Here is a 22,503-nt window from a genome sequence, read left to right as displayed (position 1 = left end):
CCTTTTGGGTCAATGGTTGTTTTCATGTTTTTTCCTATCTTGCAGGCTGGTCTTTCCTTTCGTGAATAATTATTCACGGGACCCGGTCCTGGTCCCGAACCAAGCACCGACTTGCCAAGTTGTTCCCTCTGCGACAGGATCGTTTGTGGAAATATATATATATATATATATATATATATATATATTCTATAGTATGTGAATGCAAATGCAGTGATCTATGGTTACATTGGTTAGCCTCCTTTATAAGGGCTGCATTGATGTGGAAAAAAATGTGTATATAAGATAGATTGATCGATAGATAGATAGATAGATAGATATCTTGATAACTCCACTGCCCAGCGGCTTTGCAGTTTCACAAATGGAGCACAGACCACAATTCAGTGCACAGAATCTTCTTTATTGTTTCCAAACTCTGCCGGCCATTAGGCGTTTCGACTCCGGAGAGCCTTGATCAAATGACAAGTTAAGTCAGTCACCTGACTGTATTTATACAATTTCTTTCTCATTTTGTTCTTTTTTTCTCAAGACAGTGTTTAAGTGACAGTGCATTAATAAACAGTTACCACCTAAAGGGTAGCTTGCAACCTCCGTCTGGTCAAAACTTCACTTATTGTATAAACCATAGGCAACTGTCAGTTGTTTATACATATATATGTTTTCATATTTATTTTTTATTATTTTCGGGGTCCCCGAGAATGGGAAGGAATATTCAGTGCTTAGGACTATTGATGAGGATCCCCTGGAAGAGAACCAGCAGTGACTGAAGATGGAGTGGCGGCGAGTTGGCTGCCTCACGGCTGTCATCATCATCAGGTGTCCCTGCAGCCATCTGAATGGCATCAATGTCAAAAATATCAACAAGTAACTGCCATTAGCGATGGTGCGTACAGGGTTCGGGCTGAGATTCTTCTCTGTACCTGGCCTCTTCAGGTCTTGATTAGGCCTTCCATCTGGACCTCATTAGGATGATTTGTGTCTTGGAAGGCAATATTTGTGGAGACACTTTTGCTGGTGACAGCACCGTTGAGGGGAACACAGAAACTGTAAACAGGCCCTGGTACCCAATGGCGTAACAGAGGGGTCCACAGCTTGCTTAATAGTACCACTATTGCATGGAGGAATCGAGTCAGGTTAGCGCCAGGATCAGAAAATTCTGGGAGCACTAACATTGGTGTTGCATACAATAGAGATGGCAGAAGGCTCCAAATAGGCCCTTTTGGAGGCCCAGGAGTTGGTGGCATGGTCAGAGGGGGCTTGGCAGCTGACATGATATCAACGAGCTCCAGCACAGAGGAGAACTCCGCTCGAGCCTAAGAGCTCTAAGATGACGTAACCCGCACATTAAGAGGAGTCATTGTCCCAACTCCTCTACTTCTTTTTCCTCTTCCTCTCCTTTGAGGATTCGGTGGACAGAGACAAATTTGAAGCAGGTCTCAGGCCATAAAAAGCTTAGCCTCACACTCCTTTTGGAGGCCCAGGAGTTGGTGGCATGGTCAGAGGGGGCTTGGCAGCTGACATGATATCAACGAGCTCCAGCACAGAGGAGAACTCCGCTGGAGCCTAAGAGCTCTAAGATGACGTAACCCGCACATTAAGAGGAGTCATTGTCCCAACTCCTCTACTTCTTTTTCCTCTTCCTCTCCTTTGAGGATTCGGTGGACAGAGACAAATTTGAAGCAGGTCTCAGGCCATAAAAAGCTTAGCCTCACACTCCTTAATGGCTTGGAGTGCATGCACCTGAATCTGTCACACAACTTCCAGTCGTCGTTCGACCCTAGGCACCACTGGCAGATCTGCTGGGCATCAGAAATGGATATCTGTCCATTGCATTGCCACAGTTTAATCCAAACTACTTTGGTGAAATTCTTCCTTTGCACTGCTCATGGGTTCTTTGAATTGTTGGGAAACTCTGTAGAAAAGTGAGAATTTCAGATAGCAGCTCTGGAAAGTGTCAAAAACAATGGCACCTACCATGGTCACCTACCATGGTATGAGAGCTATGAAAAGTGTTAGGATCCAGTATGGCACTTGGAGATATTCAAAAGAGAAAAGAATCTGAATAAAATGTCACACAACATGAAGGTGGCAAGTGAGTGAAGTAGTGTGGCTCACTGGTTAGAGGCGGCAGACCCGAGAGCAGAGGACGGCCCGGGACCAGGGTTCGATTCCCGGCGCGGCAGGTTTCTGGACCAGGGTCAGCGGACTCGATAATTCTCTGCCTCGGTGCCCACTCTGATCAGCGTTCACACTCGGCAACTCTGGGCATTAGCTTGCCTCATCTTCACTAACGGCCCCACCAGACCGCCGGGGATGCCTGGTCTCACCCTGGAGATACCCATTAAGGGACCATCTCTCAGGGAAGCCAGGAAGGGTTTCGCAGCGGTCGAAGCGCCTTGGGACCCTACGGGTAAGTAGTGCGCTATATAAATGCCTATACAGTGATGTAAACTACAGGATGCACAGACACCTTCAACTTCAAACCTAACATCTCTGCGGAGACATTTTAAAATCAAGCACTTCCAAAATTAAGAGCCTTTTCATCTAAACCTTCTCCAGGTTGTCACATCTCATAGATAAAGTGTGACTTTGCCATGCGGACACAAACAAAGTCCACTTATCTTACCTTTCAGCTTGTTGTGCTCAGAGTCAGCCGGGAAAAGAACATCTGGGAAAAGTTTCTCAAAGCTGTAACCAGCATATTTAGGTCTGTTCTCCACGTAGGTCCGAACTGTGGGCTGCAATTTCTTCATAAACTCTGCACATGGTGTTCCAAGCTGCTCAATTACCTTATTCCATTGATCAATATCTGAGAACCAGCAGCTAAGGAAAATAGTCTAGTGATCTGCACTTGCCTTCACTAGCATCAGGTAAAACAGGTAAAAAGGTACACTCACAACAGTGATTTGTTAGTGAAAGGGTGGCCCATAATATGCAATCAGACTTTATCAACAATCTTCAATTTGATCCTGGAAGTGATGTATAGACATGCAAAATGAGGGAAGCGATAGACAAATACCCTTTCTGAGGACAGTTAGCTAGAACAACATTATATAACATGCAGAGAATGGGAACTTCGCCTTGAGGTGTGCAATTTCAGACAGGTTTGTACAATTGTGGTGGAAAGGGACATTCTAAATTAGATAAACTGTGCTATCAAAAGATAAAGTAATGTAAAGTGTATAAAGAGATTAAGGGCATAGCTGGAAAGAAGACAGAAGAATGTAGGGGATACAGTAGAATGTGCTCAGAAAACTAGGTCAATATTAAAAAACATTTACCAAATGAAAAATTGCATTAATTAATTAACAGTGTGGTTGCACATCAGGACTAAGAGAACACCTACACTCAGGAAAATCTAAATGGAACACCAGGTGGGAAAGCAGACAACAGACAATACATGTATGAGAGGAAGAATGGTTTGAATGCTAAGTAAAGCACCTATAGGTAATTGTGAATTTCAGTGCCGTACTGACAATGGCTTCTTTCAGGAGGCTCTCAGTGCTTCAGTACAAATGGAACCAAGAATACTCTGCTGATTAGCCCATACCAAGGGCAAAACAGGCCCTAGGTTACTTGGGTTCTGGGCATGGGTGAACCTGGCTTTGCTGTTTAGTCTGGACTATTACCGTTGGAGCATGGTCAGGCCTGATTTGTATATAGTTTGGTCCAAACTGAGATAGCATGGTGTGCAAAATAATGTTGGACTGGGACGCGGCCCCAAGTAATTACCAGTGGCGGAGATTAATTCAAGCATTCCACCCATCACTTTTGTAAACTTTATTATGTCACCGTACGTGGGATGGGTATGTCGAGACATGGGTCCCTTGCATACAGTGTCACTGGAACCATGCTATACCCGGAAGATGATCCCATAACAAGGGTGAAAACAGTCTTGGGTTGCTTGAGTCCTGGTTGTGGGAGGACCTGGCTTGGCTATTCTGGCTGGACTGTTTCCACTGGAGCAGGGTCAAGATTGAGCTGAACATAGCTGAGTTCAAACTGAGGTCACATAGTGTGCAAAATAATGACGGACTGGGAAGCGGCCCCCAAGTAATTTCCAGTGGCTGAGATTAATTAGAGCATTCCATCCATCACTTTTTGTATACTTTAATCAATATCTACAGTGGGAGATCGAAGAGAACTATAAGTAGCGATAAGATTATCATGCAACTAGCTGGCAGATTATTCAATATTCCTTTAAACAAATTAATTTTCTGCGCATAAAAGTACCACTTTTTAAAAGAAAGCAATTATTTGTGAATGACTTTTGAATTGCAAAAGGACGAGCTTTGGAAAGCCAGGACAGAAGGCCCTCGAATATTTTAATCTACAACTTGATTTGTTAAAAATCCTCCCCTTTACCATGAAAAGGAGTTTATAAAATCCTTCACTAATTGGTACAAGTGGGGCAAAGGCTCATCACTTAAAGTACAGGATGACGTCTACTAAGACAGTGAATAACTGAATATGGTCCCCAAGAAATATGCCATTAATATCAATGGGGTATCCCAGTATCTCACAGAACCTGGGGAAATATGACAGTATAGAATACAGATGGGTTCTGTCGAGAAAGGTCCAATTGCTTTGAAAAATTAAGTTTGTCCTGTTTCCTTTTAGACATAGCAGCACCTGCTTCAACATTTCCACTAAGCAACTCCTGAAATCAGTACGCCATACACACAAATCTTCTAGTCTTTCTAAAATCCAGGGCCTTCTTAAGAATCTGAACAACATTTTATGAACGCATGAAGTGCACCATGGTCAATCAACTATGGGCAATTTTTTCAGTTACATTGTATGTCTGAACACTCAACACAGAAAAGAATCCCAATTCACTCAAACTTTTACTTTTATGAAGGTGGATATAGTCGGGATTTGGAGTCTTATTTGGTAGAAGTTCCTAATGTGCCCCATCGCAGTCACCAGAATGCTTCAAGGCAATTTCCCAAAGTAGAGGAGAAGGTTTGCATTCTACACTAAAAACGATACTAGACTCAAGTGATTTTTAACAAATAAATAAATGCTCATTTGCTCTAAGTGTAGTAGGTATGGCTTGGTAAGACTGTTCACATTTCACCAAATATAGCAAGGAGTTCCTAGACAAATTGTGGATTCAAGAAAATGTTACTTACCTTCCGTAAGTATCTCTCTTGCGGTTACTCCATCTTTTGGCAGATTCCTCCTCTTCTGAATATACCAGGAGGCGGACTAGATCTGGAAACCTGTTCAATAGCTCATCCATGATGGCAGGGACACTAGCTCTACACTGGAGCCAGAAACAAAACTCTGTCACGTCACTGGATTCATAAAGTGCTCACCCTAGTGCCCTGATGTCAGTTTCGCATCCATTTTTCCAAGCTCACGAGACGAGCAGGATAAGAAATATAACAATTTGAGAAGGTGCCATGCAATATTCTTGCTCGGAACCTTATAAACAATTATTATTTTTGACCTTTGTTCAAGATGGGGAGGTGGGTAGGATCGGTGAGGAATGTGCAGGTAGACAGTATTTAGCAGAAATATGGTTACCAAAATAATGTAAGGAAAATGACCCCTATCCTTTAAGCATCTGTTCGTAGTGGATAGTGCTGTAGAGTCACATGCTCTGTATACTCCTGCCATCTTGTGTTGGACTCTGATGTTTGCAACTTGTTTTGCTTCAAAGAAATCTTTTGAGTCACTAGGTATAGTGACTCATCCCCTAGTTGGTAGTGAGCATGGGCAACGACTCCATTGTTGGTGTCCGCACTAGGGATGCGAGTAAAATGGAGAGGAGCTAAGATTGTGCGATGCATAAATGTGTATTTAATGAAAAAGAAATGAACACATCTAAAGTTATATCCAGACACAACCAGGGAGGTGGGTGGGCACATGTGAACCTACAGCAGTATTCGCTACAAACAGATGCTTAATAGGCGAACGAATAGTTTCTTACCTGTCGGTGTAGTTTTGCAGCTTGAAGATCTTTCTGGATTCACTATGCTGTGCATATTCCGCAATCTGGTGGTTGGGTCCGGAATCGTAGTCTTTTTTCTCTTTTTTTTTTTTTTGTCGTAGCCCAGGTGGGCGTCGACGTCCCACCATTTGGTGTCCTTTCGGTGACGTCCGCGTGCTTCCGGCGGAAGCTACCACCATTGGGCGCCATCTTCGGATTCTTTTTTCTGTCTCTTTTCCTTGTTTGTCTTTGTAGTGAATCCATGGCTATGTATGTTAATCGTTTTTTCAACGTTAGTGTTTCCACGTATTTTGTAATTGTTCCAACTTGCTTTCTTTTCCATGTTTTCCCACCCTCTTTTCCAGCCTCATCTTTCTGGCGGAGGCGGGTGGGTTCGCTAGTGAATCCAGAATGATCTTCAAGCTGCAAAACTACACAGACAGGTAAGAAACTATTCGTTTTGCAGCGTGAATCTTTCTGGATTCACTATGCTGTGCATAGATTTTGTAGCAGTTTGTTACTTTTGTGGCGGTTGGGTGGAAGATGAGCGTTGGTTGCTAAAAATATGTTGAAGCACTTTTTGTCCTACTTGTGCTTCCTTGTTCATCTGTACATCCACGCAGTAGTGCTTCGTGAAAGTGTGTACTGAAGCCCATGTTGCCGCCAGGCATATATCCTGAATCGGTGTGTTGGCCAGGAAGGCAATTGTTGCTCCTTTCTTCCTGGTGGAGTGGGCTTGTGCCCCTCCTGTTAGCTCTTGGCCAGCTTGCTTGTGGCAGAACTGAATTGTCTGTGCGATCCATCGGGCTATGGTGTTTTTCGTAACTGGTTTGCCCATGTAACTGTTAGCGAAGGACACGAAGAACTGTTTCGTCTTCCTGTGGTCCTTCGTTCTTTCAATGTAGTGCATCACAGCCCTTCTTGCGTCTAGGGTGTGGAGCGACCTCTCAGCGCTTGTAGTGGGGTTTTGGAAGAAGCTAGGGATCTGAATACTCCGATTCATGTGGAACCTTGACACCACCTTTGGCATGAAGTGTGGGTCAGTTCTCATCACGACCCTGTCACTGTGTATCTGGATGTAGGGTTCCTGCAGTGTGAGTGCCTGCAGTTCGCTCACCCTTCGTAGTGAGGTGATCGCCACCAGGAAGGCCGTCTTCATTGTCAACATTTGCAGTGAGGCTTTGTGGATGGGTTCGAAGGGTACTTTCATGAGCTCCGTCAGTACCACGTTTAAGTTCCAGGCCGGTGGCGGCATTCTCTTTGGCGGTGCTATTCTTTTAGCCCCTTCCAGGAATCTTTTCACGACTTGAGATGTGAAGAAGCTTCTCCCTGTTTCTCCTCTTGTGTATGCCACAATTGCTGCTAGGTGCACTCTCAGTGAGGATGAGCTTAGCTTTGCCTTGATTAGGTGTGTGAGGTACCTTAGCACCGTGGACTCCTTGGTCAGTCTCCTTTGGAGTTGTTTCTTGCAACACCATTGAATGAATCTTTTCCACTTTTCCCCATGGCACTTGCGTGTGCTGGGCCTTCTTGCCTCTCGCAGCACCCGCAGGGTGCTCTCTGGTAGTTTCAGGTGTGCAAATTCTAAGTCCTCAGGAGCCAGGCTGAGAGGTTGAGGCTCTCTGGCTCTGGGTGTAGGATTCCTCCGTTTTCCATGGAGAGTAGGTCTCTTCTTTTTGAGAACTTGTGGGGAGGCCCCTGCGCCATCTCCATTATCTGAGAATACCACGTCTGTCTGGCCCATTGTGGTGCCACAAGGATGAGCGTCATGTTGCTGTTCATGCATTTGTTGAGCACCCTGGGGATCAGTGGTATCGGGGGAAAAGCGTAGGCAAATGTTTTTGACCAGCTTATCCATAGGGCATTCCCCTGGGACCGTGCCTCTGGTTGCCTGGATGCAAAGTATTGGCATTTTGCATTCCGGTGTGTTGCAAATAGGTCTATTGTTGGGGTGCCCCACTTCCTGAATAGACTCTCTGTTTCCTGACTGTTGAGTTCCCACTCGTGGGATGCTGAAGTTTGCCTGCTGAGCCAATCCGCTTCCACATTGTCCTTCCCTGGCAGGTGTATGGCTAGCAGGTCTATTTTTAGTGGTATGGCCCATTTCCAGATCTCTTGTGCCAAGTTTGACAGCGGGAACGATTGAGTTCCCCCCTGTTTGTTTATGTAAAACATTGTTGTGGTGTTGTCTGTTTGTATTAGCACCTTCCGGTTGTGTAGGTGTTTCTGAAAGGCCTTGAGGGCTAGCAACACAGTTTTCAGTTCCAGGTAGTTGATGTGCCTGACTGCATCTGTAGGGCTCCACAGACCCCTCACTCTGAGCCTGTTCATGTGTGCGCCCCACCCCTTCTGGGATGCGTCTGTGGTGATGGTCACTGTTGGGTCCGGTGGTGTTAGAGGTTTCCCTTCTGTTATTCTCTCCTTGGTCCACCACCTTATCTCTTCCTGCACCCTGTGCGTTACAACCACTAGATCCTCCCAACTTCCTGTAGCTTGTGACCATTGTTGTTGCAGCCACTCTTGGAGTGGTCTCATTTGTAGGCGTACATTGGGGACCAGGTGGATGCATGATGCCATCATCCCCAAGATCTTGCTCACAGTCCTCACTGTCAGAGATCGCCCCTTCTGGTAGTGACGTTTCTCCCTCAGTAGGCTGAGCGTTCTCTTTTCGCTCGGTAAGACTCTGCATTGTATGGTGTCGATCTGGGCTCCCAGGAAGATCTTCACCTGCTCTGGTTCCATCGAGCTTTTGCCCCAGTGTATGGAGAAACCCAGGTTTGCTAGCGTTCCTGTCACCTGTTCTGCATGCTCTTTGCATGTCCTGTAGCAGTTTGCCTTCACCAGCCAGTCGTCGAGGTAGGGGTACACGTGTATCCCCTTTCTCCTTAGGTGTGCGGCCACTGCCGCAAGGCATTTGATGAACACCCTTGGTGCGGACTTTAGGCCGAAAGCTAGGGTCGTGAATTGGTAGTGATCCTTGTTTACTGTGAACCTTAGCATGTGCTTGTGCTGCTTGTTCATGGGGATGTGCAGGTATGCATCTTTGAGGTCTATGGTAGACAAGAAGTCCCCTGCTTTTATCTGAGGAATGACCTCTTGTAGGGACGTAATTTTGATTTTTTGAGTTTTGACGTATTTGTTCAGGAACCGTAGATCCAGGATGGGTCTTAGGCTTTCGTCCACCTTTGGCACTAGGAAGTAGTTTGAGTACACTCCCATGTTCCGTTCTTTGAAGGGGACCCGTTCTATGGCCGCTTTGAGGAGGAGTTCTTGGGCTTCCTCTTGCAGTAGTTGCAGCTCTCTTCCTGAGTGCTGTCTTTTCTTTGGTTTTCTGTTTGGTGGCCTTTTTTCCAACTCTATGCAGTACCCGAACTGCATAATATTGAGTATCCACTTGTCTGTTGTTATTTTTCTCCACTCCTGGAGAAAAAATCTCAATCTTCCTCCTACTGGAGTTGCATGTTCCTTTGTGTCTTGTCCGTGTAGCCCTCTCCTCTTTGTTTTCCCGTGGTCCTCCCCCGGAGGGTGTGGGTGGTAGAGCACCTTCTCTCGTGTGAAGTCACTTAGAGGGGGGCTGTTCGCCGCCTCTTCTTCTCTGGCCCCGTCCATTTCCTCTCGATCGAAAGGACTGGCCCCTGCCTTGGTAGTTCCAGTTTTGCCTCTGCTGCCCCTGGTGGCCTTGGCTGTCACTCTGTTGCCCTTGGTGGAAACTCTGGTGAGAACCTCCTCGCTGGCTTCCACCTCTGCCGTTCGGCCTCCGCGACGGAGTGCCCCTTCTCATCCCTCTGAACTGCAGGGCTCCCATGGACCTTGCTGTCTCGTTGTCCTTCTTCAGTTGGGTGAGCTTATCATCAACTGGGGCTCCGAACAATGTTTCACCGCTGAAGGGTGTGTTCAGGATGTTGTTCTGGACTTCAGCCTTGAATCCTGAGATCCTGAGCCATGCTTGCCTTCTTTCAGTGATGCCTATAGCCATCAGTCTGCTGGATGTTTCTGCCCCGTCCAAGGCTGTCTTCAGGCATGAGTTGGCGATGCTCTTCCCTTCCTCTACCAGGTGTGCTCCTCTGTCACGGTATTGTTCCGGGAGGTGCTTGAGCAACTGTCCCATCTCCTCCCAGTGCTGGTATTGATGCCTATTCAGGAGGGCGTTGGAATTCGGCATCCGCCAGTGCGTTGCAGCGTTCCTCTCAATCTTCCTGCCCGTTAGGTCCATCCTCCTGCTTTCTTTGTCAGGTGGGGGTCCGGACGTAGTTGGGACGTTTGCCCTTTTCCTGGCCGTTGCAGCGATGATAGAATCCGCTGTGACGGAACCCTTGATGTAAGCTGGGTCTTCGGAGGAGAATTTGTACTTCTTCTCGGTCCTCGGCGTTACAGATCTGCATGTAGCCGGGTCCTTGAAGGCCTCCTTTCCCTGGGCCGTGATACTCTTGAGCATGGGCAGGAACTGGCTCCCTGTCTGTATGGGGAGCAGTGTCTCGAGCAGGAAGTCCGCTTTTGGCTTCTCCTCTTCCAGCTTAATTCCATAAGCTGTTGCCGCCTTTCTTACCACCTCATTGTATGCCCCAATGTCATCCGGTGGCGAAGGCCTCGAGGGGTATGTTTCTACCGCCTCCTCTGGGTTTTCGGCCTCGATGTCCTGCCATTCCTGGTCTTGGGCCGTCGAGGAACCTGAACCGTAGCTTGACTGCTGTTCCCCGTAATCCCCCTCTGTGTAGTAGAGGTCCTCCTCTTCGTGCTCCGAAGGTTCCGGAGTTTTCGGCGGCTCTTCGATGTCGAACTCTTCGATCTCCTGTACCTCAGCGACGGTCGGTGCCGGCTTCGGGGGGATCTTGTAACTTTTCATTTTTTCGTCGAAGTCCTTCTTTCTCTGAAGGATGTTCTCCGTTTCGGCCTCGAGCCTGCTCTTTTTTCTCTGCATTTCTGCGGCCTGTTCGTCGTCGAGCGTTTCGGCCGCCCTTTTCGGCGTCGTAGCTTTCTTCGGCGCTTTTTCTTTCGACGTCTAAGTCGAAGGCCCTTTTTCGGGGGCTTGCTTCGATGACCTTTGCTTTTCGCTGGTCTTCTGCCTCCGGGAGTCCTTCTCGGAGGATCCGCTGGGCTCTTTTTCGGAGGATGCAGCTTCGGTCGTCGATTTGCTCGGCGCCGGTGCTCCTTTCGAGGCTCTGTGCTCTGACTTTCGAGAGTCTGCCTCAGGTTTTCGAGGCCCTGTGGGAGTTTTCGGGGTCGTAGACTCTCCTACCTTATCAGGCGTACTCTTATCGGTCTCAGCGACCGTGACGTCATCTGGTCCTTCGGCGATGTTGTCCTCATCGTCGGTGGAGAGGCCAAGTTCATAGAGCGTCGGGGCTTGGCCCTTGCCCTGCATCGTGTGGTGAGCCGTCCTCTGTCCTTCTCGAATTCGGAGTGTCTTCGGCTTGAAGACGGAGCAGGAGTTGCAGTCTCTGCTTTCGTGGTCGATTGGCAGGCAGAGGTTGCAGACTGGGTGCTGGTCCTTCTGTGCGAACTTGTGGTGGCAGTTCTTGCAGAATTTAAACGGCGTCTTGTACATCCCTGCGCTCAGGGGGCCCCCTGTGTGCGCATTCCTTCAAGGAGGTCGAAGATTTCGAAGTTCTCTCCTTTCTTCGTCGTCTCCTCACTAAAGGTCCTCTTCTGTCGATGTTCTTGGGTCTTCACCTGTGGATTTTTGCTGTATTTTCTTCTTTCCTCCTCCAAAACTTCAGGAGCTTCACGCGACGATCCAGACCCAACGGCGGAAAAAAGAATCTGAAGATGGCGCCCAAGGGTGGTAGCTTCCGCCGGAAGCACGCCAACGTCACCGAAAGGACACCAAATGGTGGGACATCGACGCCCACCTGGGCTACGACAAAAAAAAAAAGAGAGAAAAAAAGACTACGATTCCGGACCCAACCACCAGATTGCGGAATATGCACAGCATAGTGAATCCAGAAAGATTCACGCTGCAAAAGTAACATTTTCCATTCCTAGCATGTGTTACTGTGGATACACATACTCTGCAAAGACTGTAAAGCAGTACCTCCTCATAAGCGGTGGCTAAAGTGAGGGTGATGTAAATGTGAGAGGTGCCGACTAAAATACCACTCTACAAATGTCACCTAATGGGATGTTAGCCAAGAAGGCCATATATGCTGCATTCTTTCTGTGTAGAATGAGCTCTAGGTGTTTCGGGACAAGTTATTTTGGCCAATCTTACTATGCTGCCTAGGAGGGGCATAGTAAGATTGTCAGTACTGCTCTTTGTCATCATCTTCCTCCTCGTTTTTCACCTGGAGCTCTGAAGGACCGTGTGCATCCCCAAAAGGTTTGTCATTATCCGATTCTTCTATGTCCAATAAGTGACTAGGTAGCAAAGGTGAGACCTTGCTTGGAGAGGTCACTTCAGGCCTTAAAGACGTTTTTATCTTTTTAATTGTAATCTTCGTCAATGGTGATGTGAAGCTAAACTGGGGCTTTGATGTTAAGAATTCCCTTGTAGACTGCGCTGTGATCGACGGTGCTGCAGTAAATGATGATGCAGTTGATACAGCTTTTGAGACTGCTTCGTGGTCGACAGTGTCCCTGTCAACGGTGTCTTCGTCGACGCAGTTGAGATGAACTCTGCAGTCAATGGTGAATAGTGAAAGATCACCTGAATGGGAGCACTCAAAGCCGCTGTTGATGTCCTCATGGATTAGACAGTGGCGACGATCATCGTCGATTCCACTGTCGATGGCGATGGCGTCGTCAACAGTTTGAGGAGTGAGAATATTTTTACTCCCCTTTCTTCACAAATGCAGTAGTGTGTTGGGGGGCGGCTGCCCCTGTGGTGAAGAGCTTAAGTTTCTCCTTTTGGAGAGGGTCCTTAAGATGCACCATCAAGGCCTTTCTACTCTCCTGAGAAGCCCCATGGTCAGAGGATCTAGGCCTTTAGTGGGGTCCCAAAGACTAATCAATGTCCTCAGAAGAGCTCTATTTTTTACTTCTGTAGCCACTTAAGTTGCCTCCCCGCTCGTCTCTCAAGGTTTTAGAAGAGAATATGAGAAAAATCTTGCACTCCATTAACTGATGTTGAGGGTAGAGACAATAGAGAGTCTGTGTGTGGATCATCCACATGCAGCCTTTACTTCCCACAGGACTTGCAGAATAAAACTAGTTACTTACCTGTACACTATGGTTCTCCAGTATTATCTTTCATAGATTCACATGCTCGCATCTTCCCCGTCGTCATGGTGGGAGTCTCCCGGTAAAAGAATAACCATAGCAGTAGAAGAAAAAACTGCCTGGAAACCATAGAGAAGTATAAAAATAGGTAACCTCTCCTCTTCATTATGTGGTCCAAACCACAGCCAATCAGCTGCCAGCACCAACATACACCCCTCCCCAGCAGAGCCACCATACCTCAGATTTCCAACAGCCCAAGAGTGAGCTATGTAAGAACCCAGAGATAAAGACGGTCTACCTAGAAGACAACGGAGAGGTGGGTGGGCGCATGTGAATCTATGAAAGATAATACTGGAGAACCATAGTGTACAGGTAAGTAACTTATTTTTTCTCCAGTATTGTCTTTCATAGATTCACATGCTTGTATCAGATTAGATAGCAGTCCTTTTCCAAGAGCGTTTCTAGGCTAGACCCCCTTTGTCTCAGGGCTCTGCGCCGTAACTTTATTTTTTATTTTTTAAGAAAAGGACTCATTAAGAAATCATGCAACAACTTTTGCCATTTAAACAACATTTGTGTATATACAACATTACAGAAAAGTAATTGAAAAGAGAAAAAACATGTACCTTAGTTAAATAGGTGTCGTAGAACTGCTTGTCCCACTGCTGCATCTGCTTTCCATTCTGTGTCCAGACAATAATGTTTGGTAAATGTATGGACATTTGACCAAGTTGCTGCTCTGCAGATGTCTGGAAGCGATACGCCTGCTAGCAATGCAGTTGAAGTTGCCATCTTCCGTGTATCATGAGCACGTACTCTTGTGCACAAATGTTTTCCCGCCTTTTCATGACAGAAGACAATGGAAGATGCAATCCATCTGGAGATGGAGGATCTTGAACAAGCCAAACCTTTTCTTGGTCCTGAATGAGCTATAAATAATTGATTTGATTTATGAAATGATTTTGTTTTTTCAATGTAAAACTTTAGACATCTCCCAATGTCCAAAGTGTGTAGAGCTTTTTCTGCCATAGTGGAAGGAGTCTTGAAATATGTAGGCAGGATCACAGGTTCATTTAGATGAAAAGAAGAAGGTATTTTAGGGACAAATTTCGGATTTGTTCTGAGAAGCACCTTATCCGATCTGAACTGTATGAAGGGATCCAGAATTGAGAAAGCTTGAATTTCACTGACTCGCCTAGCTGAAGTGAGAGCAAGAAGCAAGGCTACCTTCCATGAAAGAAATTGCAACTCAGCTTTGTGAATTGGTTCAAAAGGCGCTCTCATGAGTTGTGACAAGACTATGTTAAGCTGCCAAGGTGGCGGAGGATGTTTAATTGGAGGAAATTTCCTGAATAAGCCTTTTAGGAATTCTTTAATTAGTCTTTGAGACCAAAGTGATGGACATCCTGGAGAGCTACGGTATCTGGATATTGCTGCTAAATGGACTTTTACTGAAGAATGAGAAAGTCCCTATATGGCAAGTTGAAGCATATATGGAAGAATTTGCTCCGGTGAGGAATTAAAAGGATGAACATTATGTGAAATACACCAGTTACAGAATCTTTTCCATTTTGCTGCATATGTCTTGTTAGTAGACATTGCTGTAGAATTTGCCAGAATTTCACGACATTCTTGAGGAATATCTAGTGACTGAAACTCATGCTCGAAAGGTTCCAAGCTGACAATTTTAGAGAGGTCAATTGGGGGTGAAGAACTTGGCCTTGTTCATGGAAATCAGTGTCCGGATCATTGGAAACTGTATCCTGGGCTCCACTGATAATTGGAGAAGTTATGTGTACCAAAATTGCCTCAGCCAGGCTGTGGCTATTAGAATTATGTGGCAAGGTTCTGATCACATTCTTCTCAATATTCTTGGAATTAGAGGAAAAGGAGGAAAAGCATAAGCAAACATCCCTGTCCATCGGAGATTAAGAGCATTCCCCCTTGATCCTTTTTGTGGGAATCTGCTTGCGTAATGTTTGCATTTTTTGTTGTCGCAAACTAGTCCAAATTTGGTTTACCCCATAGATTGAATATTCAACGCAGTTGGTCTTGATTAAGTTCCCACTCGTGGCAAATGGCGGATGATCTGCTTAACAAATCTGCACTTGCGTTGTCTTCCCCAGGAACATGCTCCACCTTTAGAGCTATGCTGTGACATAGAAGCCAATTCCAAATTGTCTGTGTCTGAGCAGACTGGGGCTTCGACCTTGTGCCACCCTGTTTCAGAAGATAGAACACCGTTGTGCCGTCGGTCCTTACCAAGACCGATGAACCACGAATTCTGGGAAGAAAGGCTTGAAGACCCAGGAAAACTGCTTTTAATTCCAAGAGATTGATGTGAAGTTTTGCCTCCTGAGGAGACCAATGGCCTTGAATCTCTAGGTCTTGCAGGTGCGCTCCGCAACCTTGCAATGAAGCGTCTAATGTCATGACGTAACTTGGATATTGAGGTTCGAATAGTAGGCCCTTTGTCAAGTTGCTCCTGATACCCCACCATGACATTGCCCGTTTGATCTGTGAAATGATGACTAGTTTGTCGTCGAATGAACCTAGAGCTTGAACCCATTGTTTGTGTAGGGATTCTTGAAGTGGCCTCATATGCAAACAGCAGTTGGGAATCAATGGGATACAGGATGACATCATTCCCAGTAAAGATTTGAAGATCCTGATGGAAGTGGACTTTTTTGATTTTATTGATGCTGTCAGATTTAGAATCTTTGTTATGCTTTCCTCTGAGGGAAACGCTTTCACTTCCTGAGTTTTCAATAGCGCTCCGAGGAATTGGAGAGACTGTGTCGGAGTAAGGGAGGACTTCTCTCAGTTTATTAGAAGGCCTAATTTTCGGAAAAGATCCATACAGATCTGTAAAGACTGCTGTGTCTCCTGGTACGATGTTCCTTTTATCAGCCAGTCGTCCAAATAAGGGAAAATTTGGAGACCTTGCTGCCTTAGATGTGCTGCGATCCGAGCCATACATTTTGTGAAAACCCTTGGGGCAGATTTTAGGCCGAAAGGTAAAACTTTGAACTGGTAATGGCGCCTGCCACCATGAATCGCAGATACCGTTTGTGTTTTTTGTGGATTGGGATATGGCAATATGCATCCAAAAGGTCTAGAGAGACCATGTAATCCCCTCTGCGAAGTAAAAGGAGGATTTCCTGTAATGACAGCATACGGAACGAGATTTTCTTTATGTATTTGTTCAGATCTCTGAGGTCCATTACCGGTCTCCATTTCGAAGATTGTCTTTTCGTTATGAGGAAAAAGTGCAAATAGAATCCTGTCCCTTGTTGATCTGATGGAACTTCTTCTATTGCCCCTTTCATTATGAGAGTTAACATTTCTGCCTTGAGGGCTAAAAGATGATTTTGATTTCTGCAGAGAGGTGGGCGTTTTTCTGAGGTTTTTGTGAGAATTCCAGGGTGTGACCATGTGTTATGATGTCTATCACCCATTTGTCCGATGTTATTGATTGCCAATGATGTAGGAATTGAGAAAGGTAATGGAACTGTGTGAGATGAGGCGGGGTCGGAGGCGCCTGAAGAATATCACTGTCTTCGACCAGAAACTTGTGCCTTTCCTCTTGCAGCATATTTTTTCCTCCCTTGCTGTTAAAAAGATGTATTAGAGGATCGATACTGTTGATTGGAGGAGAACTGACGGTAACCCTGTTGATGGTACGGTTGGTACCTGTTCGACTGAAAAGAGGAACGTTGCTGGAAATGTCCTCTCGATTCTCTGCCACGAAAAGACTGATAGCGACCTTGTTGCAAAGATCCCAAAGCTTTAGCAGTATCAGTGTCTGCTTTTATCCCTTGAAGTGCTTCGTCAATGTGTTTTCCAAACAGGCTTTCTCCATCAAAAGGCATGTCCATGATTTTTGATTGGACTTCAGGCCTTAAAGATGTCGATTTGAGCCATCCATGCCTACGAAGAGCAACCGCTGCAGCCATTTGACGAAAAGCTACAGACACTATGTCCATCGCTACATCTATGGACTCAGATGCTGCTCTGGCTCCATCTTGCAAAATTGTATTTGCTTCCTCCTTTTCTGGGAGATATGACAGGATTGGTGCGATGTCTGACCACATCTGTCTGTTAAATCTACTGATAAGTGCCATTGAGTTTGCCGCCTTGATAGACGCTGCCGCCATGACTGCAAAGCGCTTTCCAATACTGACCATTCGTTTACCCTCCTTATCAGGAGGCGCTACGCAGGCTGTAACCGGATTTTTGGAGCGTCTTTGTGCCGCTTGAGTAACAGACAGACTCCGGACGAGGATGCCCAATTAGGCATGCAGGAGCTGTCTCCAGAGCGCGGTATTTCTTATCCAGTTTAGGAATTGATACTGGAACCGATGCCAGATTTCTCCTAAATTTTATTCCTTCATCCCAGATGTGCTGGATAATCGGGATAGCCCGTACCGACTTTCGAGATGACTCTTTGAAGTCATAAAGGAAACATTCACTTTCTTTAACCAGCATATTAAGCTCAATCTTTTTGCGGCCTTTTCAATAAAATCATGAAAGCTGGCTATATCCTCCGGCGGAGAACTCGCTTGAGGTAATGGTGACAAAGGAGAAGTTAGAACGATGTATTGGTCCCATTCATCCCCAACTACATCATCCTGGGGAATCTCTCCCTCAGCTTGATCTTCATGATCAGAATCCATTAAGTCATCCCGAATTGTTATTATTTTCGGAACGGCAACTCGTTGGACTGGAGGAGGAGACTGAACCACTGGCGCGACTTTCTCAGGTTGAGGAATACTTGCAGGAGTAGGAGCAGGGACTGAAGCGCTATCCTCTGGAAAACAGCGGTAATAACGGTTTAGCCTGTGCCTTAAGTCAGAAATTAAAGATACAGGCACCGACGTAGACTCCTCCTGAACATTGTGACCAACTTCCTCCTCTTCTTCATAATTATAAGCCTGATGGAAAGACTCATAACGTTTTGGGCCTCTTACTGGCCGATCCTTAAAAGAGAAGTGCTCTTGAACCTCTTGGAAATCCTCATCCTCTGAATCTTGACAATTAATATGTAGCTGCGAGGGGCTATAGGCAGCTCCATAAGGCCCCCCCTCTTCAGATTCCTGGCAATCTAGAATAGTGGATGGAAGCAGCGGGGAAATCTTGGGGAGTGGAAAACTCTCCTTTCTTACTCGTCGACGAGCCCGTCGACGGGGTAATTCTTTTAATGGATATGAAAGTGGAAGTCATCATCGTCGGACATCCAACAGCTGTCCTCGTCGACGATTTTCTCGTTGTCAACGGGACCAATCATTGGATCGTCGACGGGATCGCTGTCGACGAAGATTTTGCCGTCGACGAAGGCCTGACACTCACCGTCGACGTAGTCGTCATCGTCACCGTTGTCGACGACGCAATAGTCGTCGAGATGGTCATCGTCGTCAACGAGATCGTCGTCGGCGATCTGACAGGAATTTCCTCAGTTTTCAACGGCGGAAAAGACGACTGAGTCTTCTTTTCTGAAGTAGGCTTGAGAGGAATTGGAGAAAGAGAAGATGAAGTTTCACCTTCTTTGGTTTTACCAGATTTCTGTCTCTTTTGATCTCCTTTTTCCTCAGAGGACTCTCTCTTATGCTTTTTAGAGGATTGTCCTTTGGCTTCACCATCAGACTCAGTCTGTAGCTTTTTTCTTTTGAAGCCATAGCAATAGATGAGCTTCTCTATCTTTGAGTGTTTTAGCAGAGAAGGTACGACAATGTTTGCAGTCCTTAGGAACATGCTTGGGATACAAGCAGTACAAGCATTCCTTGAGTGGGTCTTCAGAAAACAATCTGGCTTTGCCACAGGATCTGCAAGATCTGAAGAGTCTCTTTTTGGAGCCTTCAGACCTTTTGAAGAAAATAAGATTGAAAATCAGTACCTTACTTCCAACTGTAGAAGGTCAAAAGTTCAGTAGAGAGTAAACTGAGCTCAGCGAGACTCCTTGTCACATGAAGGCGGTTGGAAATCTGAGGTATGGTGGCTCTGCTGGGGATGGTGTATGTTGGTGCTGGCAGCTGATTGTCTGTGGTTTGGACCACATAATGAGGAGGAGAGGTTACCTAATGTTATACTTCTCTATGGTTTCCAGGCAGTTTTTTATTCTACTGCTATGGTTATTCTTTTACAGGAAGACTCCCACCATGACGACGGGGAAGATACAAGCATGTGAATCTGTGAAAGATACAATACTTGAGAACTGAAGAGGCCTTTCTTAGACGACTCAGACATTGTGGATGTAAAAAAAGTTATAATATACTGGAAAAAAACTGACCAAAGCTCAGGGTGACTCCCTTCACACAGTGCATAGTATGACAGCTGAGGGACTCCGCTTCTGTTGGGAGTGTTTTAGAGGGCGCTGTTGCCCAATTGTTTAAAAAGGACATAGATAGGCTGTTAAACTGACTTTGCATTGCCAGTATGGCCTCGGTACTAATTCATAGTGCTTTACTATCGTACCGTGGGACCAACACTTTGATGACATGGAATTATTTAAGCATGTGAATCTATTAAAGATTCAATACTGGAGAATATGAGGTTAGAGTATCTATCACAAAAAGCATTACTGAAGGAAACGTATTCTTCTGATGGATATTTCCTGCAGTCTCCTTACCTTTTGAATAGGAACCAAAGCAGCATCTCCCAAAGGTGGAGGTTGGGCTGAGTTGAATTACACTAGAAGTCCTGATGGACAGGGCAAATTGAATGGTCCTCCTGCAGACTTGAACGTGACAGTAATGTCTGGTGAAGGAGAAGACAAGCACCCATGAAGTTCAACACTCACTGGAACACCTCTTAACAGCATATGGTAGTAGTCTTTGCTCTGACGGCATGCCTGCAAAAGCCCACAGGAGGATCTATCTTTGCCAGGGCAGAACACATTTTGATGTACAAAATGATCTAGATTGACAAGTTTAGTTGCTGAACTGCAGTTCCTTTTTACCACTGGAGTTTCCAACAAAATGCTGGTCGCTCGCCAAGTGCTACTTAATCCAATTTATGTAAAAACTAAGGACATTTTTTCAGCCAATTATGAAATCTCCTTGAAGGCCTCTACCTGTTGTGGGTCAACAGCAGATCTGCAAAGTAAGGGCATACAAGGCCAACCTTGGAATTGACTGCGATTTGGGGGAGGGAAGCGGAGTCAGATCCTTTGACTGCAGACTACATTTCTCTCTAGAGCAGAAGTGACAGAAAGGAGAATAATCCCATTTTGACTTCTTATGCCTATGGTGAAATTTGTCTTTTGACTTGCCTGAGGATGGCGAAGGGCAGCAGAATCGGGACATGGAGAATGAGCGAGCCTTGGACTTTCAGTGTACACTCTCCTTTTCTTTTGCTATAGTGACATACAGGTTCACTTGCGCTCCCTGGTGGTCTTCGGGTATAATAATAAACACATTGCTAAACTTAAAGCCTTGCTTGAATGCGGACACCACAGTTATTATGCAGGTCGATAACAAGACTTCTCCTTGCAGTTAAGGCCCTGTTTGAAACCTGCAATGTTCAGGGGGGGGGGGGCAGGGGGGGAGGGTGGAAGGCCACATGGCAAGCATGGGCTACTGAGCCTCAGCTGGGGGGGTTGGGGTAGTTTGCCTCCGATGTCCCAGTGTCCGTCTTATTATGGCTCTGCACCTTGGCTACTGCCATTCCTTCCCCCTTCTTCTGAGGTGCCCCCGTATCTCTGATAAAGGTACCCTAAGGCAGAAAGTCACTGTGCGGATGAATTAAGCGTTAGGTCCAAGCGCACTCTGTTCAATTCAATCCCTCTTTAAATTGTCTCACTACACGCAGCTCTCTGTGTCCATTTCAATCTCCGGGAAACTGGGCACTGAAGTCTCGGATCTCTTCTAGTTCTAAGAGGAGACGTACTAGGGTCAGACGTATCCTTCGGTTTAAGTCACACAGCAGGAGGATGGGCAACTGATGCTACCCTAGGTTTCCATCCAAGTCCGATGTTATTGGATACAAGCAATGGCCCTTTGAATATGCTGGACCCTTTTCTGGGACACTCATTGAAGGATAGAAGGTGGGACACCACACAGGTTACCTACGGTAACAATATATTTGTAATAGACATATATTATTTATGGACTCCTTACCTTAGAATTACCCCCAGGCGTCAGACTAGATCAGTATAATTTTTCTTCAGCAACACCCCTGCGTGTCGGTAGGTGATGTTGGTCAACTCCGCGTTCGTCATTGACGTCATGATTGCCCGAATGACGTTGTGGTTCTCCTTAGACGCAGCCCCTGCGCGCGGACATCAGTTATTTGCATGAAATTCCACGCCAGAAGCGCAGAGCCATGCAAGACACTGACCACTGGTGCATAAAACTAGGGCCCTGAAATGGAGTCAATGTCAGAAGAGGGGCACACTTCTCACATGCGGTGCTTGGAGATCACCACTTGTACAAAATGTTTCGGTGGAGATGACCACCACAGAGACAGTTCTTGATTCCGTGATGATGTGCGTCATATTAATTACTTTTGATTATCAGTGGCAACGTTCACCACAAGCACAGCTCCACTTTTTGCGGGACACGGACACAAGTGTTGATGTCAGCAGCGTGAACTGCAATAATCAGTCTTCTTTGCTTAACAACAAAGTCAGCAGAACATCCTGCGATTTCTGTCCAGTACTGCACTCCTGCAATGAGGCATCAACGTGGTTCGAAGATCGCGATCTGCCTGCCACTCCTTGGACAGGGTTGGCTGACTGCTTCCCTCTCGCAGCAGACAAGCTCGATTCCGGGTGCCTCAGGTTCAAGTACCTTGCAAGGCTCCAGGTGATGTCCACTCACCTCTGTTAAGCTGCCTGTCACACAAAAACTCTGATGGCACAGCCATCAGCAGAGTACCTTGCAGTAGCACATAGAAGCGGAACTTCAGACGAGTGCACCAGCAGGCCTCCGCTTCACTGACACAGATAAAGTTCTGATCACAACTATAAATCGACAAAATACGGTTTGTTGCCACAATCGCAACACATTTAAACCTATCACAGGGGCAGCTGTCAACTATCCGCCTCATGAGGGTAACTGACATTGATTTGAAAGAACGCTTTGGCATCAGTAAGACACCAACAATACGTTTGAGAGCAGAGTCCTGCACCTGTGTCCAAGGGAACAGAAAGAAAGGCACAGACCTAAGTCCACAGGTGGGGCAATGTGTACCCCTCCATGCTGTCACTTCCAGGGGCACTGTGAAGCTGTCGTGTAGTCCAACCTATCACCGCACAGAGCAATTGCTAAAAAAGTTCAATATCCAATATGGCACCTGGGAAATTCACAAGATGAGGAACCGACAGTTAGAAGTATCCACCAGAAGTTAAAAAAGTACCCACAAAAGAAGTACTCTAGCATTCTTTTCAAAGTTTGGATATATGGAACACATAATGT

The 22,503-nt window shown here is 46.1% G+C and overlaps 1 protein-coding gene across 4 annotated transcripts in view; it reads right to left on the bottom strand.

Moving 5' to 3' along the window:
* MAPK8 (mitogen-activated protein kinase 8) overlaps positions 1–22,503 on the bottom strand; it is a 417,190-nt gene that overhangs the window by 91,761 nt on the left and 302,926 nt on the right. For all 4 annotated transcript variants that reach the window (XM_078642701.1, XM_078642699.1, XM_078642702.1 and 1 more), the window contains exon 9: positions 2,624–2,806. In XM_078642701.1, the coding sequence (XP_078498827.1) occupies positions 2,624–2,806 (183 nt within the window). The remainder of the gene's footprint in view (positions 1–2,623; positions 2,807–22,503) is intronic.

This window comes from Lissotriton helveticus, chromosome 5_1 (assembly GCF_964261635.1).
Source record: "Lissotriton helveticus chromosome 5_1, aLisHel1.1, whole genome shotgun sequence".
Classification (NCBI taxonomy): Eukaryota; Metazoa; Chordata; class Amphibia; order Caudata; family Salamandridae; genus Lissotriton; species Lissotriton helveticus.
This window is presented reverse-complemented; position numbering and strand designations above follow the sequence as displayed.